The sequence below is a fragment of the Dermacentor silvarum genome, chromosome 10 (genome assembly GCF_013339745.2).
Source record: "Dermacentor silvarum isolate Dsil-2018 chromosome 10, BIME_Dsil_1.4, whole genome shotgun sequence".
NCBI lineage: Eukaryota > Metazoa > Arthropoda > Arachnida > Ixodida > Ixodidae > Dermacentor > Dermacentor silvarum.
This window is the reverse complement of record NC_051163.1, coordinates 139,813,220-139,833,436: the sequence shown is the minus strand read 5'-3', so window position 1 is coordinate 139,833,436 and position 20,217 is coordinate 139,813,220. Positions and strand designations below refer to the sequence as shown.

At 46.7% G+C, this 20,217-nt stretch overlaps 2 protein-coding genes across 4 annotated transcripts in view; one reads left to right on the top strand and one right to left on the bottom strand.

Moving 5' to 3' along the window:
• LOC119430998 (protein shifted) overlaps nt 1-20,217 on the top strand; it is a 281,749-nt gene that overhangs the window by 247,455 nt on the left and 14,077 nt on the right. For all 3 annotated transcript variants that reach the window (XM_037698467.2, XM_037698465.2, XM_037698466.2), the window contains exon 7: nt 16,953-17,048. In XM_037698467.2, the coding sequence (XP_037554395.2) occupies nt 16,953-17,048 (96 nt within the window). The remainder of the gene's footprint in view (nt 1-16,952; nt 17,049-20,217) is intronic.
• Nucleotides 2,009-20,217, bottom strand: part of LOC119431000 (5-demethoxyubiquinone hydroxylase, mitochondrial) — a 52,496-nt gene continuing 34,287 nt past the window's right edge. Inside the window, exons 2-4 of the mRNA XM_037698470.2 lie at nt 6,090-6,264; nt 5,872-6,025; nt 2,009-2,426 (exon numbers count right to left, since the gene is read on the bottom strand). Coding sequence (XP_037554398.1) covers nt 2,146-2,426; nt 5,872-6,025; nt 6,090-6,257 — 603 coding nt within the window. The 5' untranslated portion in view covers nt 6,258-6,264 and the 3' untranslated portion in view covers nt 2,009-2,145. The remainder of the gene's footprint in view (nt 2,427-5,871; nt 6,026-6,089; nt 6,265-20,217) is intronic.

Here is a 20,217-nt window from a genome sequence, read left to right as displayed (position 1 = left end):
CCAATAATAAGCCGATTTAAACAATGCTTTCATTAAAACAGTCCCTACACAGCATTTTAGATTTTCCCGTGTACAGTAGTAATAACTAAAATTTGCAATCGGCGCTGGTGAGGGGCTCTTTAACAATAAGATTAGAAGAGGTAAAGTAGGGGCTTATATGAATCTTACACTCTATCAGAAACGGAACGGCGACCAAACGTGTTGCTATCAAAGGGACTGACGTTGAAGAAATGCTTCCATGTGGAAGTCAAATTGTCAACAACCTTTTTGACACTATCGCTTTGGTCAGCGTTCTCTTTTTTTTTTCTTCTAATATGAATTTACTTCCCCGACCAACCGAGATGTTTAATTATCAATTTCATCAGTACTGTTACACATGTTCGAGTGTTAATTTTAAAAACGTTGTCTGTAGATTTAGTAATAACAATAAGGTAACCTGGCGGAATAGGTTTCTTAGTAGCAGGCACACGATGCCGACAACTATATGCTGACGATACAGGTAATATCTATAGCTGATAAGTGTATCTCTTCTCTAGTAATCAAACTAAATAAGACTCTTGACCACCTAATGAAATTGTGCGATGACAACGATTTAGTCATTAATCCATCTAAAACGAAATTTAGTCTTCCATTCGCACCAAAGTCACTAATTATTCCTCCTTCGTTAACCTTAGGCAATCATTCTATTTCAATTAGCAACTGAGTTTCATTTCTAGATGTTATCCTAGACAGCCATCTGAAGTTTCACCTGCACATCAACCATGTGAAGCTGAAGTGCACTTTTGGTATCCGTGCGCTTATCAAGGCACGACACTATTTTTCTCCTTGTGCTTTGCTCTCACTCTACTCTGCGTTCATTCATTCGCACATTAACTATGGATTAATCGTTTGGGGTAATACATATCTATGTTATTTGTCTTCAGCAGCATGTACAAAATCATGCAATACGTATAATCACCTACAGTTCACCTCGCTCTAATGCTATTACTGCTTGAGCTGTACAAAATTTTATGTATAAAAAAAGTTATTCAGTTACAATTTAGCAATAATGTTTTATGAATTGCTTGATTCCCAGCTGACCTTTCAACACATTCAATGTAGCTCCCTTAAGAATACCAACCCCACTAGGTTCGCTTCTAATTATAATTTTTTATTACCATCCATTCACACTAACTATGGTAAGAAAACATCTACATTCACTACCATTACACTTTGGAATCGTTTTCCTGCTACACTTAAAATACTACCTACATTTCAGCGTTTCCAAGCTTCGCTAAAAGATTTTCTGCTAAGCTCTGATAATTTTCCTTAATAAATATTTGTATTTTCAAAGTCACCTAACTAATGAGTATCACCTGTTTTTTGTTTTTTTTTAATTGTTCACACTGCGCTACATATTTTTCTCTGTGTTTGTTCTTGTTTTTTCTTTTGCACTTAAAAATTGTATCATTTTTGTCACTTCCGTTGTTATTTCTGTTACACTACATCGATTAGAACATTGTTTGTTGGGTTTTCTTTCGTGATTATCATTTGCTTTTCTTGCAACTAATTGAGCCATCCACTGTCATGCTGCCAACAATTCTACAACTCTGTTGTAGTTTCTAACCGAAGGTCCCGTTTTCAGTAATAATACTTTCGGACCCTTGTCTGTATATTAGATTTATGTACCTGTTTTGCGTACGAATAAACTTCAACTTCAATGAATCCCAGGGCAGCATGCATAATGGAGGAGCTCTGTCTTCTTTCACCTGCAGAAAGAAGATGATTTCATTTTAATTTGCAATAAGGGAAGTGAAACGACCGAGCCACCAGTGCATAACGCAAGCAATGTTCTTTTACCAACCGAGCTTAGCTGGTGGCCGTCTCTCCATTCATTTTATCACACGTCCAAGCCCTGACAGCGTTGGTCAGAGCCACTTGCAGGCCTAACGACGAAGTCACTATTTCTGAGGCGAGAAAATTCCTTCGTCACGGACATCCCAGAGGTGGAGAGAGCCAGCATAAGGGCTGCATGGTTTCAGCCTTTTTTTATTTTCTGCTTGAAATTACAGACTCCCGTACAAATGTTTGTACTCGTTGCACTACATGCATTCCGCACAGTTGTTTCATTTATGTACCCGTCTAAGTCTAACCTGCACCGTTCGCTCACACCCTTTCGGCGACCCAAATGGCGCCGCGGCAGCCGGCCTTGACGGCAGCTGTGAGCAGAGCATAGAGTGGTGCCCCCTCGGCACCGTGCTCGAGACCCGCGTCGTGGTGCGCCTGCTCGTCGTCTCGGCATCGGCGCAGCAAGTCTAGCAGCTCAGCGTGATCCTCGCCAGCGTCGGCCAGCAGTTCGCGGATTTGGTTCTCGTAGTGCTCCGTGATGACCGACTCCACTGCCACCGTGCACGCCATGGCGCTGCGATGGCCCAGCAGTGCTGAAGCTGCACACATTCTGCTGTTACTCGACACCATCTGTTGCTTACACGAGCCGGAATGAACTGCAAACTCAAGTAAAAATGCCTTGATTCGAGCACAGAATACAGGAGCCCGACCAAGCATCGCACATGCGCTAAGACTGCTGTTGTGTACTGTCTTGCTCTCGCTATCTGTTGTGAAGGGTCATGGGGTAAGTGGGATTCACTGACTGGTTTCGAAGACGAAGAACGATTCACAGAGCCACGATAAACATTGTAGCACCTCATCTGAGGTACAGTGTGGCCTCGTTACAGATAAAACCAGTTCGTCGATTGCAACGAGACGAGGCATCAGTAGTCGACACAGGTTGAGGCGGACTTTAATCTACTGCCGTCTGTATCGGTGTAATGTGGTGCGCAGGACCTGCTAAGACATGAAATACCGACGCCCAGCATGGAATGCTGATGAAGAAGGAGAACGAATGTTCACACCATAGTGGTTTGATTTAGAACTGCTTCTTGGCTTATTTGGTGCTTGCCGAAATATTTTCCGCAAAAAAAAAAAAATTGCACACTGAAAGCCACAAGGATGGCAATTTAGGTAAAAGAAATGCCCGTGACAAACGGCAACAAATTGCACTTAATGGGAGGATTGTGACACTGGTCAGTTCAGTGAAGCCAAACAAGAATGTCGGCTTGTTGGTATGACATCGTAATAAGGAATATTCTACCAGCGCAAGCAGGAGCATCGACACAAGAAGATGCACTTGCAGCCACAGTTTATTTACGGAAACCAGATGCCAACGTTGCTGGGCTAGTTGGTGCATGAGCTGAACTGAAGCACACCGTCCTTTTGCTGTGCCACAATTCTGGTCAGGAAATCATCCTCCAAGCGTATCACAACAGCATAAATACATATCTCCAATAAACCAATTTAGAAAATATCCTGCAAACAATGGTTATCAAGAGTCGAGCTCAGTGCAAGTGCATAAAATCTAGCTCCTTGTTTGACGGTGCTCCTTGTTTCACAATGACCCGATTGATAATTGAGGCTGAACGAATTTCAGACTTAATATTGTAGCCTGTATTAGCAAACAATCTGCGGCCAGGTCAAACAAGGCGCGAGATTTTCTGCGCATGTGCTGAGCTTGACTTTCGATAACCATTCTGTGGAGCGTATTTTTTTATTGTTCAGATGATTTCATATGCTTGTGCACATGCTTGTGACGCATTTTGACTGGTTTTTATTCGTTCATTTATTTATTCAATACTGCAGACCTTGTACAGGTCCAAGCAGGGTGAGTAAAAAGGCAAACAAAGCAAATACAACAGAGTTATAATGTTTCAAAAACATCAATTTGAGAAGACATGAAATTGAGGCGAAAGGCAATAAAGAATCATTCCAATCGGTTACAGTGCGAGGAAAAAATGAAAACTTGAATAAATCTGTTCGTGCAAAATAGGGTGTTGGAGAAGTAGGATGATGGTGGCGAGTATGCCTTGATGTAGAAGATGATAGATAGTGTGATGGATTGATTGCTAGGTCCCGATTCCACAGCAAGAAAATAAATTGTAAACATAAAGCCTTCTTTCTTTGTTCGAGATATTGAATGCCTTTAGCCTGCATTATTTTAGACAGTGAGTCATACGGAGAAAATTTTGAGTAAAACCGTACAGCCTTCCTCTGTACCTTTTCGCGACGGGAAATATTGTGTTTAGTAAACGGGTCCCAAACCACGCATGCATATTCAAGTTTCAGTCTAATTATTGAATTGTACGCAAGTAATTTTACACTCAGGCGTAAGCTTTTAAGCTTACTTCTTAAAAAATATAATTGACTTAACGCAGAAGAGCAAATGCTATCTATCTATATGTAAATTCCAAGATAAAGTATCGGTAAGTGTAACGCCTAAGTACTTATATTTAGTCTCTTCCCGCAACGGTGCCGTGCCTAGCGTGTATGCAAAAGAGAGCGGAGATTTTTGCCGAGAGAAGCAAAGAAAGACGGCTCTATCAGTATTAAGTTTCATATCCCATGTTTCACACCATTCAAAAATGTTACCAAGAGCGGTATTAAGATGCTTCTGATCGTTAGTTGAGGTTATTTCTTGAAAAAGCACACAATCATTCGCAAACAATCTGATTTGCACATTAGCATCAATTACAGCAATTATATCATTTACATACAATAAACACAGTAATGGTCCCAGCACACTCCCTTGGGGGACCCCGGTGCCAACCAGAAGATAGCCTGATTGCCGCTCATTAATTGCTACAAATTAAATGTAAATTAAATTAAATGTAAATGTAAATGTAAATGCTACAAATTAAATGTAGAACTCTATCAAAAGCTTTGCTGAAATCTAGAAATATTGCATCAATCTGACCGTTCTTATCAAGGCATGAAGCGAGTGAATGTATTACTGTAACTAATTGTGTGGTTGTTGAGTAGCCTTTTCCAAACCCATGTTGGTAATTAGAGAGGACTGAGCGTTCGGCTAAAAATTCATTTATCTGATTGGCAATAATATGTTCAATTAGTTTACAGCATGAAGATGTAAGCGATATTGGACGGTAGTTTTGCAATAAAGCCCGATCACCTTTCTTGTGTATGGCCACAACTCTGGCTATCTTCCAGTCATCCGGTAACCTTCCATGAAGTAATGAAGTACGATAGATAACAACAAGAAACTTTGCAATGAACTCAGCATATCGTTTCAGAAACATGTTGAGAAGGTTGTCAGGGCCACCTGATGATTTTGTTTTTAGATTTAGTAACATAGAAACTACGCCAGGGTATGAAATAAAATGCACATCAGATGGATGAAGTACCGTATCACTAGATGGACAACTACCCGAGTTAGCAAACACGCTGTGAAAGTAGTCATTGAAACGACATGCAATATCACCATGATCGGTAACTATAGAACCATTAACAGTAATTTGTGACACCAATTTCTTTTTTTCGCTTACATAATTCCAAAATGGTATGAGTGCAGCTGGTTTTATAAAAAAAAAGAAACTGTTGTTGGAAGTTAGTGTCGTGTACGTGTTTTTGTGTTTCTGCTTGCGGTACTAGAATACCTAAGAACGACTCCAACTTTGGCGAGTCGGAACGGATTCCTTACAAATGATGCAACAAAAGGAATGAGGGCACAAGCAAAGAACGAAAAGGACGCAGCACACTCCCGACGAAAAACACCTTATGCGACTCCAGCCAAGATCATGCTGCCTAGAAGCATTTCACGACCAAAAAACAGTTTGACAATTTGCTGTACATCTCATGTGCGCTACAAACAAAAGTAGATCCTGCACATCACAAAGTGGACGGATTAGGTCGGGCGTGCCATCAAAATATAGTTTTTGTCGGTTTTATGGTATGTTCGGGAGGGAAAATGCAATTTGTCTAGTCAAGTGCAGCTGCAACTTTTTGAGCAACTCCTGCAACAAAGTGCTCGCGCTAACGCCTTACCGAAGCCAAGTGCGAATCCGGCAGAGTCCCACAGGGGCCGTAGTGCACTGGGTCGTGCCCGGTGCAGCGGCAAGAGGCGCTCGAAGGCGCGTAGGTGCTCCTTCTCCTGCTCCCACATGTTGCGGATCACGGGGTCACGGCCCAGCACGCACATCTGTGGAAAAACGCAGCGCCTGCAGCATATGCACGATGGCGTAGCGCCAGGCCTCGGGACTCACTTGACCAGCGTAGATGCGGTCAGCGCCCAGCTCGCCAGCGTGGTCCACACGTAGGATGCGGTCGTAGAGATGCCGCCGTCGCCGCAGCCTCGCCACTGCATCACCGTCCGCCAGCGAAGACGCGAGCCGCACGGCGGATTTCATCGCCCGACGGCTTGACAGCAGCATGGCCAACCTGCGAACAGCATCTCTCTGTCACCGATGCTGCAGCGCATTCAAATACAGCGCCGACCACGTATCGGAATTCTTAAAAGAAAAAAGTAGTTTTGTGTGTAACAACCTCTTCAGCATTGCACAACGTGCTAGCTTCTGCAGTAGAATGAAAAACAATGCGCGTAAAGGTGAACAGGAATATTTGCTATTACAGTATATTTACTACATATTACAGAACAGCTGTAGTAGTAAATTATGCTCATGCATAAACGCTTTTGCTATCGTACCAGTGACAATGCCTCCCTGAAGTCACCGCAGCACTTTGACATGACGTCACCGGTTTTCACTGTGTGTATATACTTGGTGGCCGTTAATTGTATATTGGTAAAGAAGGGCTACATTGGATTCCAAAGATCATCACTTGGCCAGTTTCGAGAACTTCCTCAGTGCCAAAATGGACCGAATGTGAGAAATTGCTTTAAAATCGGTAAGGTCAGACTCGTGCACTGCTTTTTGGGTTTCGGCAAAAATTCAAGAACAGAGAAGTTTGGTATTAGTTCTTTTTTTTCATAAAACAAATGTAGAAATCATGACTTGGAAAGAAAAACACTTTACCAAATACAGACCCAGTTGTTCTTTGGTGAACCTTTAAAGCAACTAAGCATTAATTGACCAACGCCGCATGTTTTTGAAACTGTGCTTCAGGAAATGAATGGCGCAAAATAGACACAAACAAAAAACATAGGATGCGCATCCTATTCTACATGTTTTTTGTTTGTGACCAACTGAGTTTATTCAGGACAAGAATTTTGTGCACAGCCAAGTCCTGTGATCATGGTGAAAATGCTGGAAAGGCAATAGCAGTATAAGTGATCAACTATGCATACTGATCAAAAGACACGAGCAGATCTAGTGTTGCCCAGAAAAAGCAGTTTCTTATCAATAACGGACAAAGAGAGCATGCTAACACAAGCATCACCAATTTGCTTGATTGCACAGGCGTCTATTACCTACTTCTCAATCGTATCTTTACCTCTGCGGATAAACTTATTTTGAGTAAACTTCTGATGACAACCACATTCCTTGCAATGTATGGCCATTAGGCTGCCAAAACCATTCTTCCTTTTAAGGCTGTGTTCGAGCATTAAAGAATTGACCCGATGCACTCTTTTTCCACAGCTATGTGGGATGACAAGCAGCGGAATTTGGAGTGCTCTGTCCTGTGCCTCTTTGTTGTGTCACGCTGTTCAAAATTTTGCTGTTCGACAAAATGTATCAGCCATGCTTTGTCGGGATATGGGAGGATGCCAACGGCCCTCTGCCTCAACACACCGAGCCCCGCGGTTGGCGCATGCCTGCGCATCAACGGCGGTCCGGTACAAGCTTGAGGAAACAATAGACGACAACCACGTGTACACTCGGAAAGCATTTATTACAACTGCAACTAACACTTCGAGCAGGCCAGCTAGCTATAGTTGACATCGCTGAGGGTTCCCTCGAAGAGAATAATACACTAGGTAAAGAAGGGCTTCCGACTTACCAACTGGGGAATACGGGGGGGGGGGGGGGGGGGGGGGCGGCGTTTGCCGCGGCAAGAACGCGGTTGACTAACCACGTGCGGGAATACGGGAGCGGCGGCGGAGACTTCCGCCGTCGCCGCTTGCTGGAAACCAAAGAGACCCGGGCGATATCAGCGGGATCTCACGTGACCCACCCGGTGGCGCTGATAGCGCTTGCGATTCCCGCGCGCCGCCCGCGGAAGGAAAGTTTCCCCTCTCCCAACTCTCCCTGGCGCGCATGCGCTTGACGCGACGTTTGCTGCCCGTGCGGCTGTTATGGGACCCGAGGATTCCCACAGCTTAATGAAGTTAAGTGCAACGAAATACACTATCCCTAACACGCACACCGTAAACCTGGTTGCTAAATACATATCGCATGCCTTCATTATTTTTTTTTTTAATCATGGCACAAATGTTTGAGCCTGAAGGGACCCTGCAACGCCGTTTTTGGGCCACCGTATTTGCTCTAGATGTATTCTCAGCGTGTCATAGAACACAGAGCAAAAGGAATTGATGAGTTGCAAGATGGCGAGCACCCTCTGCTGTTTTCTAACCACATACTCTCGTTCACAGACTGCATTTCTCCCTCTAATTGCACCCCCCTTCCACGGGGGAAGCCTGAGCGCAAATGCTTTTCAGAAGTTACTGCAAGAATTCGAGGCCCTCGTAGTTACCCCACACCCGCAGACTGGCTCTGGCAGAGTAGAGGTGAAGAGGGAGGGAGTAGTGGGAACGATAGTTTGTCGTGCTCAAAGTTACGTGGTTAGAAATACTGTTGCCTGTGCATGCGCAGCAACATTTCTTGCAAATTTTGAAGTGATCGGTCAGAGAAATACAAGCACTCCACTTGAATTGATGGTTGTTCTCAGCCTGTTGAAGGCATTCCGTGGCGTCTGCGCTTTCTAATCTCGGAGGCCATGCAGTCACTTTTATGGTTACAACAGCTCCTGCAAGTCGGCAGTACCAAAGTGCTCGGCATGTGATGTGTCGTTTTGATGGTTGCAACACCTCGAATGTATCTTTGCAATACCTAAAATTGTCGTAAAACGTAATGACATAGCTTTTCTCACAGTACTTGCAACATTGTGTGAATGTAAATTGCACATTACACTTTTAACCAATCGTCATAGCAGCAGTCTAACATGTAATCGCTGCATCTAGGCAATGCCATCAGTGCCACTCAAGTTTTCCCTGGCGCATTCCAGAGCCCCAGACATGACATTGATTTACAATACTGTTGGCCATAAGGCTGTTACTGAGTGGGGCATCACAAATACAAACTGGGTGTTACAACAGTAAATTACATCAACTAAGTGTCACTCATATAAAACAGGTCAAAATGTTCGGCACAAATGTTTGAGTTTACAAGGTGCAGACATGACAATGCTAACACCTTGACAGGAGGCTATCTCCTTAATGTTACGAGACAATGCATGAATGTGCGGGACCACATTCACGGGTATGAGTTCCCTGCTTGATGCATGACTAGGCAAATTTGACACAGTGTCGCCTTCTTCAAAGTGGCTTCACAAATGCTGGAAATCAAGAGTAGCCAGCTTGGCCGATGCACGCAAGCTAAGCTCTGAAGCGGCCATGCATGTTTTTTGAATGGTTGCCTTTTAGGCAATGATTGTTCTCCTTTTTACTACCTTGGAGCGGGCACATCCGTAATACGGTAAAAGGCCTTTCTTGCTTCGGTGATTGAAGGCCTACTAAATGCACGCTCCGGAATCAAAAGAAACCTTGACATCTAAAAATTGCATGCTATTCTCAACTACAGATTTCAGATGTGAAGGTGAGGCCTTGTGCTTGTTCATTGAGAATTGTCAACACATTAGATGTGATGTCATATAGCTCCTCCTCGACTAACTTGGTAAATATGAGAAAATTGTCAATAAAGAGGTACATGCTAACAATTGGAACATCACTGACACAGCTTCAACTGTGTTTGTCAAAATGGCACTAGAAAATGTCACTAAGAACAGCAGCAAGTCGCGACAGCTGCTGGCAAGTGATCCTTGCTCCCGAGTGTTGGATGCATTTTTGCCTGGTCCAAATCATGACGAATTCACGGCATTGTGAACTCACGGTGATTTCAATCACTAAATAAACAGAAGTAGTAATAATGATTATAAACTTTCCCCCCTGCTACAATGGGGCATGTGGAGCACAGCTGTCTCGTGGCGGGTGTTTTCTTTTCGAAATAATGCTGCATTGCAGTCGGCTGGCTCTCCCTTTCTATTCGCAAAATATTTCGTGGGCACTAGGCCACGCAACACAGCAGCGGCAAGGACACGTGTCGCCTGCATGCTGCAAAGAAAAGTTTTGTGACCATTCGTGTGAGATGCACGTGAAAATACATGTTAAATGCCAAAGTCAAGCTGGGGGCGAGAGATCGCAACATTGTGGCACCTTTTGGTGACGATTTCCCCTCCGCCACCAATGGGCAAATGTTTCTCGTAGTTTTGCTGTGCGATTTGTTTGTGGGATAATGCAGGCAAAAGTGAGGCCGTATGGGCAGACATAGACAGCAAAATTCAAGCATTAAAAATTTAAGGGCAAGGTACATGTCGAACACCAGATACAGCGTAAATAGGCCGGGAGGCCGAAATCAAGGCTGCTCGTGCAGAGAAAAACAACTTCACCTCCCTGTCGAAGTTCCCGACCACGTGACAAAGTTCGACTGTCGTTGACAACACTCTGGCTGTCTGCTACCAGGCAGTTAAGCACCAAGTGGAAGCAATGATCGGATCACAAGCTTATTCTCACGTATTCAAGGCTGCTCGTGCAGAGCAAAACAACTTCACCTCACTGTCGAAGTTCCCGACCACGTGACAAAGTTCGACTGTTGTTGACAACACACTCTGGCTGTCTGCTACCAGGCAGTTAAGCACCAAGTGGTAGCAATGATCGGATCACAAGCTTATTCTCACGTATACCACAGCGTTCATGCCTGAAATGCATATTTCACACTACACAGAACATAACGCGTCTGTGGTCATGAGAATAAAACTTCAGGGTCGCCTCAACAGCCTTCTCAGTCGGCGAGTGAGTGCCTGTGCCTCGGTGAAGGATGTCGAGCGGCAGGGTTGAAATTGTTCTTTTTGCACGAACTGAACGAGAATGTTACATTTGTAGTGAAGAAGAGGGACGATGCAGTGGGGCATCCTTACCAGCGCTGTCTAGTGGGGCAGTCTCTCTAGTGCATCGCTCGGACTACGCCGCTCGCGCTCGCGGTTCCCTGAACTGATCGGACGGTTAGCCTTACGCTTGCGTGCAATAAACGCCTTTACAAGTGGTGGAGAGTGCTACGCTCGAACGCATCCTGGAGCTTCGATCCCGTACTCTCTCTTCAACCATGCCTCAGGACGCATCTCCGCCCACAACCCAGCAAACGCCTCCTGCACCCTCCGTCGTGTGCTCTGGTCTACCTCGCCACAAGGATCCTCCTGTTTTCATCGGCACAGACGACAACGAAGTGGAGGACTGGCTGTCCACGTACGAGCGAGTAAGCGTCATCAATAAATGGGACGATGCTGCGAAACTAAGCAACGTGCTCTTTTACCTCGCCGGCGTGGCAAGTCTCTGGCACAACAACCACAGGACGGAAATTCCGACATGGTCCGCGTTCAGAACCTCACTAGTACTGTGTTTGGTCGTCCTGCTGCGCGCAAGGTGTGAGCTGAATCCCGCTTGCGAGAATGAGGAGCTACGCAGGCAGCGCTCGTTGACTCGTCGGTATTCAACACGCGACGAATACATCGCTGGTCTGGCTACCACCTTCGACCAGACCGCACTGCTTGCGGAAATGAAGGCCTTCATTCGGGAGGAAGTAGCCTGCCGACTCCCCTTAGTACCATTTGCTGAGCCGCCGCATGTGCCACAGCCCGCTTCGACTATCGTGCCTCCGCTCCGCCGTGCTATCGAGCAAGAAATGGCCGAGGTATTGCCCGACCACCGTCTCCATGTTCCTGCGCCTATGCCACTGAGCTACACCGAGGTCGTGGCTCCACCCCAACAGGCCCCGGCACCAGCACCAGCACCGCTCAGCTACGCTGAAGTCGTCGCGAGGCCCCGCCCACTCCCTGCGCATGTGCCCCTCACTTTTGCCGAATTCGTGGCTAGGCCACCAGTGCAGCCCGCTATACAGTCCTATCACCAGCCGCTCCATACCGGGCATGCTCCAATGTGGGCGGGACCAGCCACAGGAAACCGTTGGTGTACATCTCACAACCGGCCTATATGCTTTGCCTGCGGCTACGCCGGTCACGTGGCCTGTTTCTGTAATCGTGTGCAGCCTCCCCAGCGTTGCATCATACATGCCAAACCGTTCGCCCCGTCCATCTTACGACCCACCTTCCGGTGTGTCACCAGCATACCGCCCGCCGCCGGACACCCGCCATTCCCCATCTCCACGCCGGCGCTCGTTTTCCCCGATGCGGCCTCGTGCTGCCCCTCGGGATGAGGAAAACTAACAGTCGCAGCTCAAGAGGCAAGGGCTGCGACAACGTCGAAGTGCACAAGTCCTCATTGCAGCCCTTCCAATGTGATCGACGTGTTTGTCGACGATGTCCGCGCGCCTGCACTCATGGACACAGGCGCAGCCGTATGTGTACTGGACGCTACACTTTGCTGCTTACTTCGGAAAGTCACAACGCCCCTGTCCGGACTATCCCTTCGCACAGCCAGTGCTCAGCATATTCGACCTTTGGCGTCTTGCACTGCTCGTGTAGAAATTCAGGACGTTGACTACGCCATAGAATTCTTCGTCCTTTCCTCCTGCTCTCACGATGTCATCCTCGGCTGGGATTTTCTCTCGCACCACAATGCCGTTATCGATTGCGCACGGGCTGAAATAGAACTATTGCTGCTGCTCGATTTGACGCCCACTGATGCTCCGTCGCTTTCCAGGAAACTGCTCGTCGAAGCCGACACTCAGGTTGCTCCCAACGCTTCACTGATCGTGTCCATGCACTGCAGTGGTCTCTCGAACGCCATTGCATTACTTTCCCCATCTGGCCGTTTCCTCACAAGGAAGGACCTGTTGCTACCTTTTGCGACCGTGGGCATCGTCAAGGGCACTAGCCCAATTTTCGTTTGCAACCCGTGCCCATACCCTGTCATGCTGCTCCGAGGAGAATGTTTTGGTACCGTGGAAGCCATCGATGACGTGCAAGTTATCGACGTGCCCGACTATCCGAATTGCACCACATACTGTGCGCTCAGTGCTGTATCTACATCTGACGCATTGCCCAGAGATGTATTTGGTTCCTCCATCGCTGGAACCCTTACAGAGGCCCAGCGTTCCCAGCTGCTGTCCCTCTTGGAAGAATTTCGTTCGTCTTTTGACGTGGGGCAAGCTTCCCTGGGTCAGAATTCCACTGTAACACACATCGACACTGGCTCTCACCCACCATTGCGACAATGCCCGTATCGCGTTTCTGCCAGCGAACGTCGTGTGATTAACGAGCAAGTCGACGACATACTTCAGCATGAAGTAATTCGACCCTCGAAAAGTCCATGGCCTTATCCTGTCGTCCTTCGTCCTTCTTGCAAAGAAGGACGGCTCCATAAGGTTTTGCGTCGATTATCACCGGCTCAACAAGATCACTCGCAAGGACGTCTATCCCCTGCCACGCATAGACGATGCAATTGACTGCCTGCAAGGAGCCGAGTTCTTTTCATCTCTGGATTTGCACTCCGGATATTGGCAAGTACCTATGGGAGACGTCGATCGGCCGAAAACAGCCTTTATCACGCCCGACGGCTTGTACGAGTTTAACGTCATGCCGTTTGGATTCTGTAATGCGCCCACGACATTCGAGCGCATGATGGACACAGTTCTACGAGGCTTAAAGTGGCACACATGTTTGTGCTATCTTGACGACATTGTAGTTTTCGCGCCCGACTTCCCCACGCACCTCGAACGCCTCCGGCGTGTTTTGACGTGTTTATCGAACGCCGGCCTACAATTAAATATAAAGAAGTGCCGATTTGCTGCACGGCAACTCACGATTCTTGGCTATGTCGTTTCCAAGGACGGAATTCTCCCCGACCCCGACAAACTTCGCGCCGCGGCCGAATTCCCCAAGCCAACGTCCATCAAAGAATTGCGCGGTTTCATCGGTCTATGCTCGTACTTCCGACGCTTCATCCGGAATTTCGCCGCCATCGTATCGCCCCTGACGAGGCTCCTAGGGGGGCAACGGGCTCCTGACCTCGTGGTCATCAGAGTGTGATGAGGTGTTCACGATTCTTCGTCGTTTGCTGACTTCCCACCCAATTTTGCACCACAACGACCCGACGGCTCCTACAGAGGTACACACAGATGCCAGCGGTGTTGGCCTTGGCGCTGTCCTCGCGCAACGTAAGCAAGGGTTCCCTGAGTATGTTGTCGCTTATGCCAGCCGAACGCTTACGAAAGCCGAGCATAATTACACCGTGACAGAAAAAGAATGTCTCGCGATCATCTGGGCTCTTACTAAGTTCCGGCCATATTTGTATGTCCGCCCATTTGATGTAATCACGGACCACCACGCACTATGTTGGCTGGCGTCATTGAAAGATCCGTCCGGCCATCTTGCACTTTGGGCACTTCGCCTGCAAGACTACGACATCCGGTCCTCTACCGCAGCGGACGATACCACTCGGATGCCGATGCCCTCTCCCGCTCTCCCTTGGCTGACAATATATCTCGGTTGACTGTGTCTTCCATCGACTTTCGCACCGCGCAAGGACCCCTGGATTGCGTCGCTTATAGGCTGGCTCTCTGATCCAGCGACCAGGTCAACAACCTGCGCGTTGCGCCGTCAAGCTCACCATTTCGCCATTCCTGACGACCTGCTTTACCGGCGCAATTACAGCTCCGACGGCCGCCGGTGGTTGTTAGCATTGCCACGCAGCCTGCGTTCCGATATTTGCACAGCTTTCCACGCCGATCCCCAGTGTGCCCACTCTGGCGTTTTCAAGGCTTACCAGCGCCTTCAACAGCGGTACTACTGGCGAGGGATGTATAGCTACATTCAAAAGTTCATACGCTCTTGTCCCGATTGCCAGCGCCGGAAATCTTCACCCCGCCTCTCACCAGCTGGGCTGCAACCTTTACCTTGCCCCACCCGGCCCTTTGGGCGCGTCGGTATAGATTTGTACGGGCCCCTTCCCATGACATCGGCTGGAAACCGCTGGGCTATTGTGGCAGCTGACCACCTTACACGATACGCTGAAACTGCATGCGCTTCCGGCAGCTACTGCACGCGACGTTGCCTCCTTCCTGCTTCGTCGGTTCATTCTGCGTCATGGGCCACCCCAGGAACTGCTCAGTGACCGCGGACATGTCTTCCTCTCGGTAGTAGTTGAAGCTGTTCTTAAAGAGTGCCATGTTATTCCTCGCAGAACAGCGGCGTACCATCCTCAAACCAATGGACTCATGGAACGATTCAACCGTACGCTCGGTGACATGCTCTCAATGTACATCTCTTCCGACCACACGAACTGGGACGCCGTTCTGCCCTTCGTCACCTACGCGTACAATACCGCTACGCAGAGCACTACTGGTTTTTCGCCATATTTCTTATTGTACGGCCGGCACCCATCGCACACCATCGACACAATGCTACCATACCGGCCCGACGCATCTGAATGTGCGCCCATTTCTGATACGGTGAGACATGCCGAAGAGTGCCGCGACCTCGCCTGTGCCTTCACCTCCAATGACCAAGAGCGCCAGAAGAACACTCGCGGCGACACCACCTCTGCGCCCACCTTTCTTCCTGGAGCACTTGTGTGGCTCTCAGTTCCTTCCGCTGCACCTGGTCTGTCTTCCAAGTTAATGCCCAAGTATGAAGGTCCCTACCGCATCGTCGAGCGTGCATCACCTGTCAACTATGTGATTGAGCCCGTTGAACCATCTTCGGACATGCGCCGTCGCGGATGCGACATTGTCAACGTCGAGCGCCTCAAGCCATTTTATGATCCCCTAATAGTCACAAACTGTTAGGTCGCTGGACGGCTCCCTTTTTCATCCCCGGGGTAACTGTAGTGAAGAAGAGGGACGATGCAGTGGGGCATCCTTACCAGCGCTGTCTAGTGGGGCAGTCTCTCCAGTGCATCGCTCGGACTACGCCGATCGCACTCGCAGTTCCCTGAACTGATCGGAGAGTCAGCCTTACGCTTGTGTGCAATAAACGCCTTTACACATTTTTTTACTCCGAGAAAAATATATATTGGCTCCGGTTTAAATACGCGGCTGCTATTGGTCGCTGCAGTCGGTTACAGCACCGCGGGGTGCCGCCATGAGTCCACAGCTGGCCAATTTTTCTGGATCCATGCATTGCTGTAATTGTGGCAAACTAAGCTGTCATTTTACACATGGCAGCGCAAGCAGAATCTTGTTACGAGCTAGTTGGTCATTCAGGGAAACAAGCAGTGCAAAATGACAAGAACTCGGGGCATACGCTAAGCCATAAGTCAGCAAAATAATCAGAATTCACTCACTGAAAAATTATATTTTTTGTTCAGGGCTCACTTGGGCTTGGACTCGCAAAAATGCCGCCGGTCTGAGTGGGTCAACTCATAATGAGCTTGCCGGCCTGTGGATGCCAAGTACCAACCAAGTTTATTCGTGGAAAACATTCACTTTTAATAGCAGCCTACCATCACACAATCAAAAGGCTGCACAAGGAAAACAACTAAATAAATCCAAAATACGCAGCATAAATGATAATTGCTACATAGCACTATAGAGGATGTGATGAACGTGAATCAAGACAGCCATCTAATAACACAATCCTTTCTCAAGAAGGATCAATGAAGGCATGTTGATGCACTTCTCCCTTCGCTTCCGATAAACTGTTCACTGAAAAAGCGTTCATGGCACAGGCAATAATTACTGCTTGCTACATGCAGTTCTGTATTGACAAAAAAAAAATAAATGAAAAGAACAAATTCTTTCTTTGCTTATTTTCTCCCACTCAAGGAAAAAATCCACATATGGCTAACACAGCAAAAAATTTCTCAAGTTGGTTATGGATGAGTTTGGGTACATCGATATATCGAATTGTCTTTAGCGTATGTTCTTTATAGTAACCTGGTGTATTCCCAAACCCTCCTTGAGAAGATGATGTTCATTACTTCTCTTCTTTCCACCTGCCAGGCATCTGTGCAGAAAAGTGCCTGAACGGGGGAAAGTGCATCCAGAAGGATACCTGCTCCTGCCGGCGTGGGTACTATGGTCCCCGTTGTGAATACAGTGAGTCGGCAAATTTTCAACTTGTGGACGAGATGGTTTTCGAACTTGGGGTCATGCTTCAGGGTTTGGGCCACTTGTGTTCCCAAGGGCAGGTCTCGCACAGACCTAGTGAAGGCCGCCAGCGCACGTGATGCTCGCCCTCCTCCATGGTAATAAATAAACAGGTATTCTTTAGAAGGGCAGACTGTTGGTCTTGCATTATTGTTACAGTGCTTGCTGTTATTTAAATTTTTTGTTTGTGTTTGTCTGCCACTTTGTGCCAAGTTGCCCAAAGTACGAAGTGAAATTTCAGAAATCCAGAGAATTTTTTCTTTTTATGTAAGCTCTCGTGATTAGCTGTTACTGCTTTCACCAACAACAGAGAAGTGGACAAAAAGGCCAGCAGTTGGTTGTGGTGAGGGGTGCGGCTGTATAAAAATGTATTAGGTACTTTAAGCTAAGTTTTGGAATATAACATAAATTACATTTAACATTTAAACGATAACTATAAATTCTATGATATTGCAGAAAGAAAAGTGTGTATTAGATAAACGAGTCATGCCCATCTTCCTTGCGGTGTGCGCAATTTCATCTCTGTGACATAGTGCATGTTGTGGAGTTTGAAATGAGCAGACTTGGCACTTCCAGACATCCCATGTCTAAGTAGGCTAGATTTATTCACTTGAAATGTATAGCTTTATAGAACCGTTTGTTCGCAGCTGTTTGGCCAAAGGCGTATGCTAATTAATTTTTTTCTAAGGTGGCTCAGTATTTAATATTTGAATACATTTGATTCAGACAATCTTGCTGCATTATGTATACTTTCATTTCTTTTGTGTGTTATTATGATGAGATTGCATTATGGCCAGTTTAAGTTCTGAGAAATTGTGGAAAACAGTCACGTTTTGTTTCCATTAATCAGCAGGATAATGTCCAAGCACCTACCTATCTGACATTTTGACATTATGGCATTTGAGATGGCCATTAAATATTGTTTCCTTACATCATTTCTTAAATTGTTTGTGTAAATCAGTGATTACACTGCTGAGGATGAGGAAACTGCTGTGTGCTTTTCAGGCTCCGAGAGTCGTTTTGAAGGCCCCACGTGTAGATTGAGGACAAAACTTCTACTACAACCGATGTCACAGTTCGTTATGTGTTGTCGATGACAACAACGGTTGTCACGTAAGGCAATGAATGGACAAGGCAAACCCAATTTCGAGGACTTAACTGCTGTAAAGCATGATGCAAGACAGTCATTGCATTGTCCAGGTGTTGCAGTCGTAGTCCGGCAGTACAACGCAAGGAAATTAATGAGTCCGTTATTGAAGCCGCCGAATATGCCTGCTAGTTTCCCAATCTTACAACTTCACTCCTGTTTATCTGGGCACCCACTGAGCTTTTTTAATTTATCTTTTAGAAAATGACAGTTTCGCTCTCTGTGCGCGTGACTGCACAACGTGAGAACAAGCAGACGAAACGGAAGTACATCTCTCTTGCTGCAGTGCAAAGTAAAACAAAAGCATGCAAGCATTCAGTTTGCATGTTTTATTACTTCTCTAAACTTTAATTGAAGCAGCAAATGACAAAAATAACAGATGTTGCCTCGAATAATTCTCGAGTGACACTAAGAGCGACGTCACAGCATAGACATGTAGGCAGGCGCACTTGCTGATATATGTCATCCCCCCATCTTGGAGCACGGCACCCGCAAAGAGAAGGGCAAGCGGCGTTTAGTTTGAAATTTCAGCTCTTTCCACGGCGCGTGGCGATGTGATTCTTAGCAGACACAATAGTGAGCGCGCATTGTATGCACTGTGCTTTTTATAGCTCAAGATGGCCAGACCTGGTGAGAGACCCTTTAAAAATTATTAGTTTAAAATATTTTGGTTGCAAAATTATGCTTCCACACTGTTTTTATGTGTAAAAAAATCAAAATGTTTCTCCAATCAGAAATCTGCGAAAAATGATTCTATTCGAGGCATAGTAGCTATGCAGCCTTCATTTTTCTATTCATGTTGGACTGATGAGGCTCACAAGTTTTGCCCAGAATAAGCGAGTACGAGCCCTGGCCAAGCCGGCACCACTCTTTCTCCACTTTCCACCAGTGCTCAGGCAAAGGTATACTTTCTACATATAAGAGGCTGAGAAGTGAAAAGCTGCTGTTTCACTGTATTCAGGGCAAAACCAAACACGCGGTTGAGTATTTCAAGAGCAAGATTTTGTTGCTGTGCCACAAAACAAAGTTTGCTTTGCGCACTGTCACGGAGATGGCTACTTGTATAGCCATACTGTGCTTTACCAGAGGTTTCGAAGGTTTGCAGGAGGACCTTCCAGCTCAGGAGCTGCTCAGCTGAGCAACCAGACACACCAAAGAAAAATCAAAAGGACGATTGGAAAGCAGACAGCTGAAGCTAAATCTCATCACATCGCAGTGCTTGAAAAAAAGCCTGCCAGTAGTGTCTAATGACGTGCGTGACGCGAATGTTTTTGTACATCCTTGAATGTAAGCAAGGACAAGCAATTATTCTGAAATGTACTCGATACTTGTACGATGTACAGATACGATGTACGGACTGACGTGACCCATGACATCAGATTCCATGACCGTGCTCACTGCTGTTATTTTGGTTTGAGTGTTTCTTGTGTTGGATCTGCATAGTTTGGCACAATTTGGTTCTTTGCCATTACTACAACGTGAAATCTGGTGGAGGTGTTTCTCCGTTGTGTACAGGACACCCCCTGCAGGATTTCCATGATGACGACACCAACGTCACCATAGACTAGCTATATAGCCAGAGGCTACCAGAATTGCTGCTGGAGTATAGACCTCTATAGCAGAGGAGACCAGCCAAGTCAACAGCCACATTGAAAGCTTCAGTGTTGCCTGCAGCGATCATGCTGCAACAACCCAGAAAGCCACCGACCTTCTGTGGATAATAGCTTGAAGATCCGACGATTTGGCTGGAGACATACTACAGGGAAAGGTTGCTCCGTTCAGTAACTGGCACACTGCAACAAGCTGCACCATGTCTAGTTTTCTTTGAAAGATGCCACTCGGATATGGTTTGAGAACCGCAAGTCAAACTTAACGACACGGGACCTGTTTCGCAGCAGCTTCCTACAGACCTTTATGAGTGTCGTACAAAGGACTGAAGTCCCGCTAGAAGGCCGAATGCAACTACCAAAT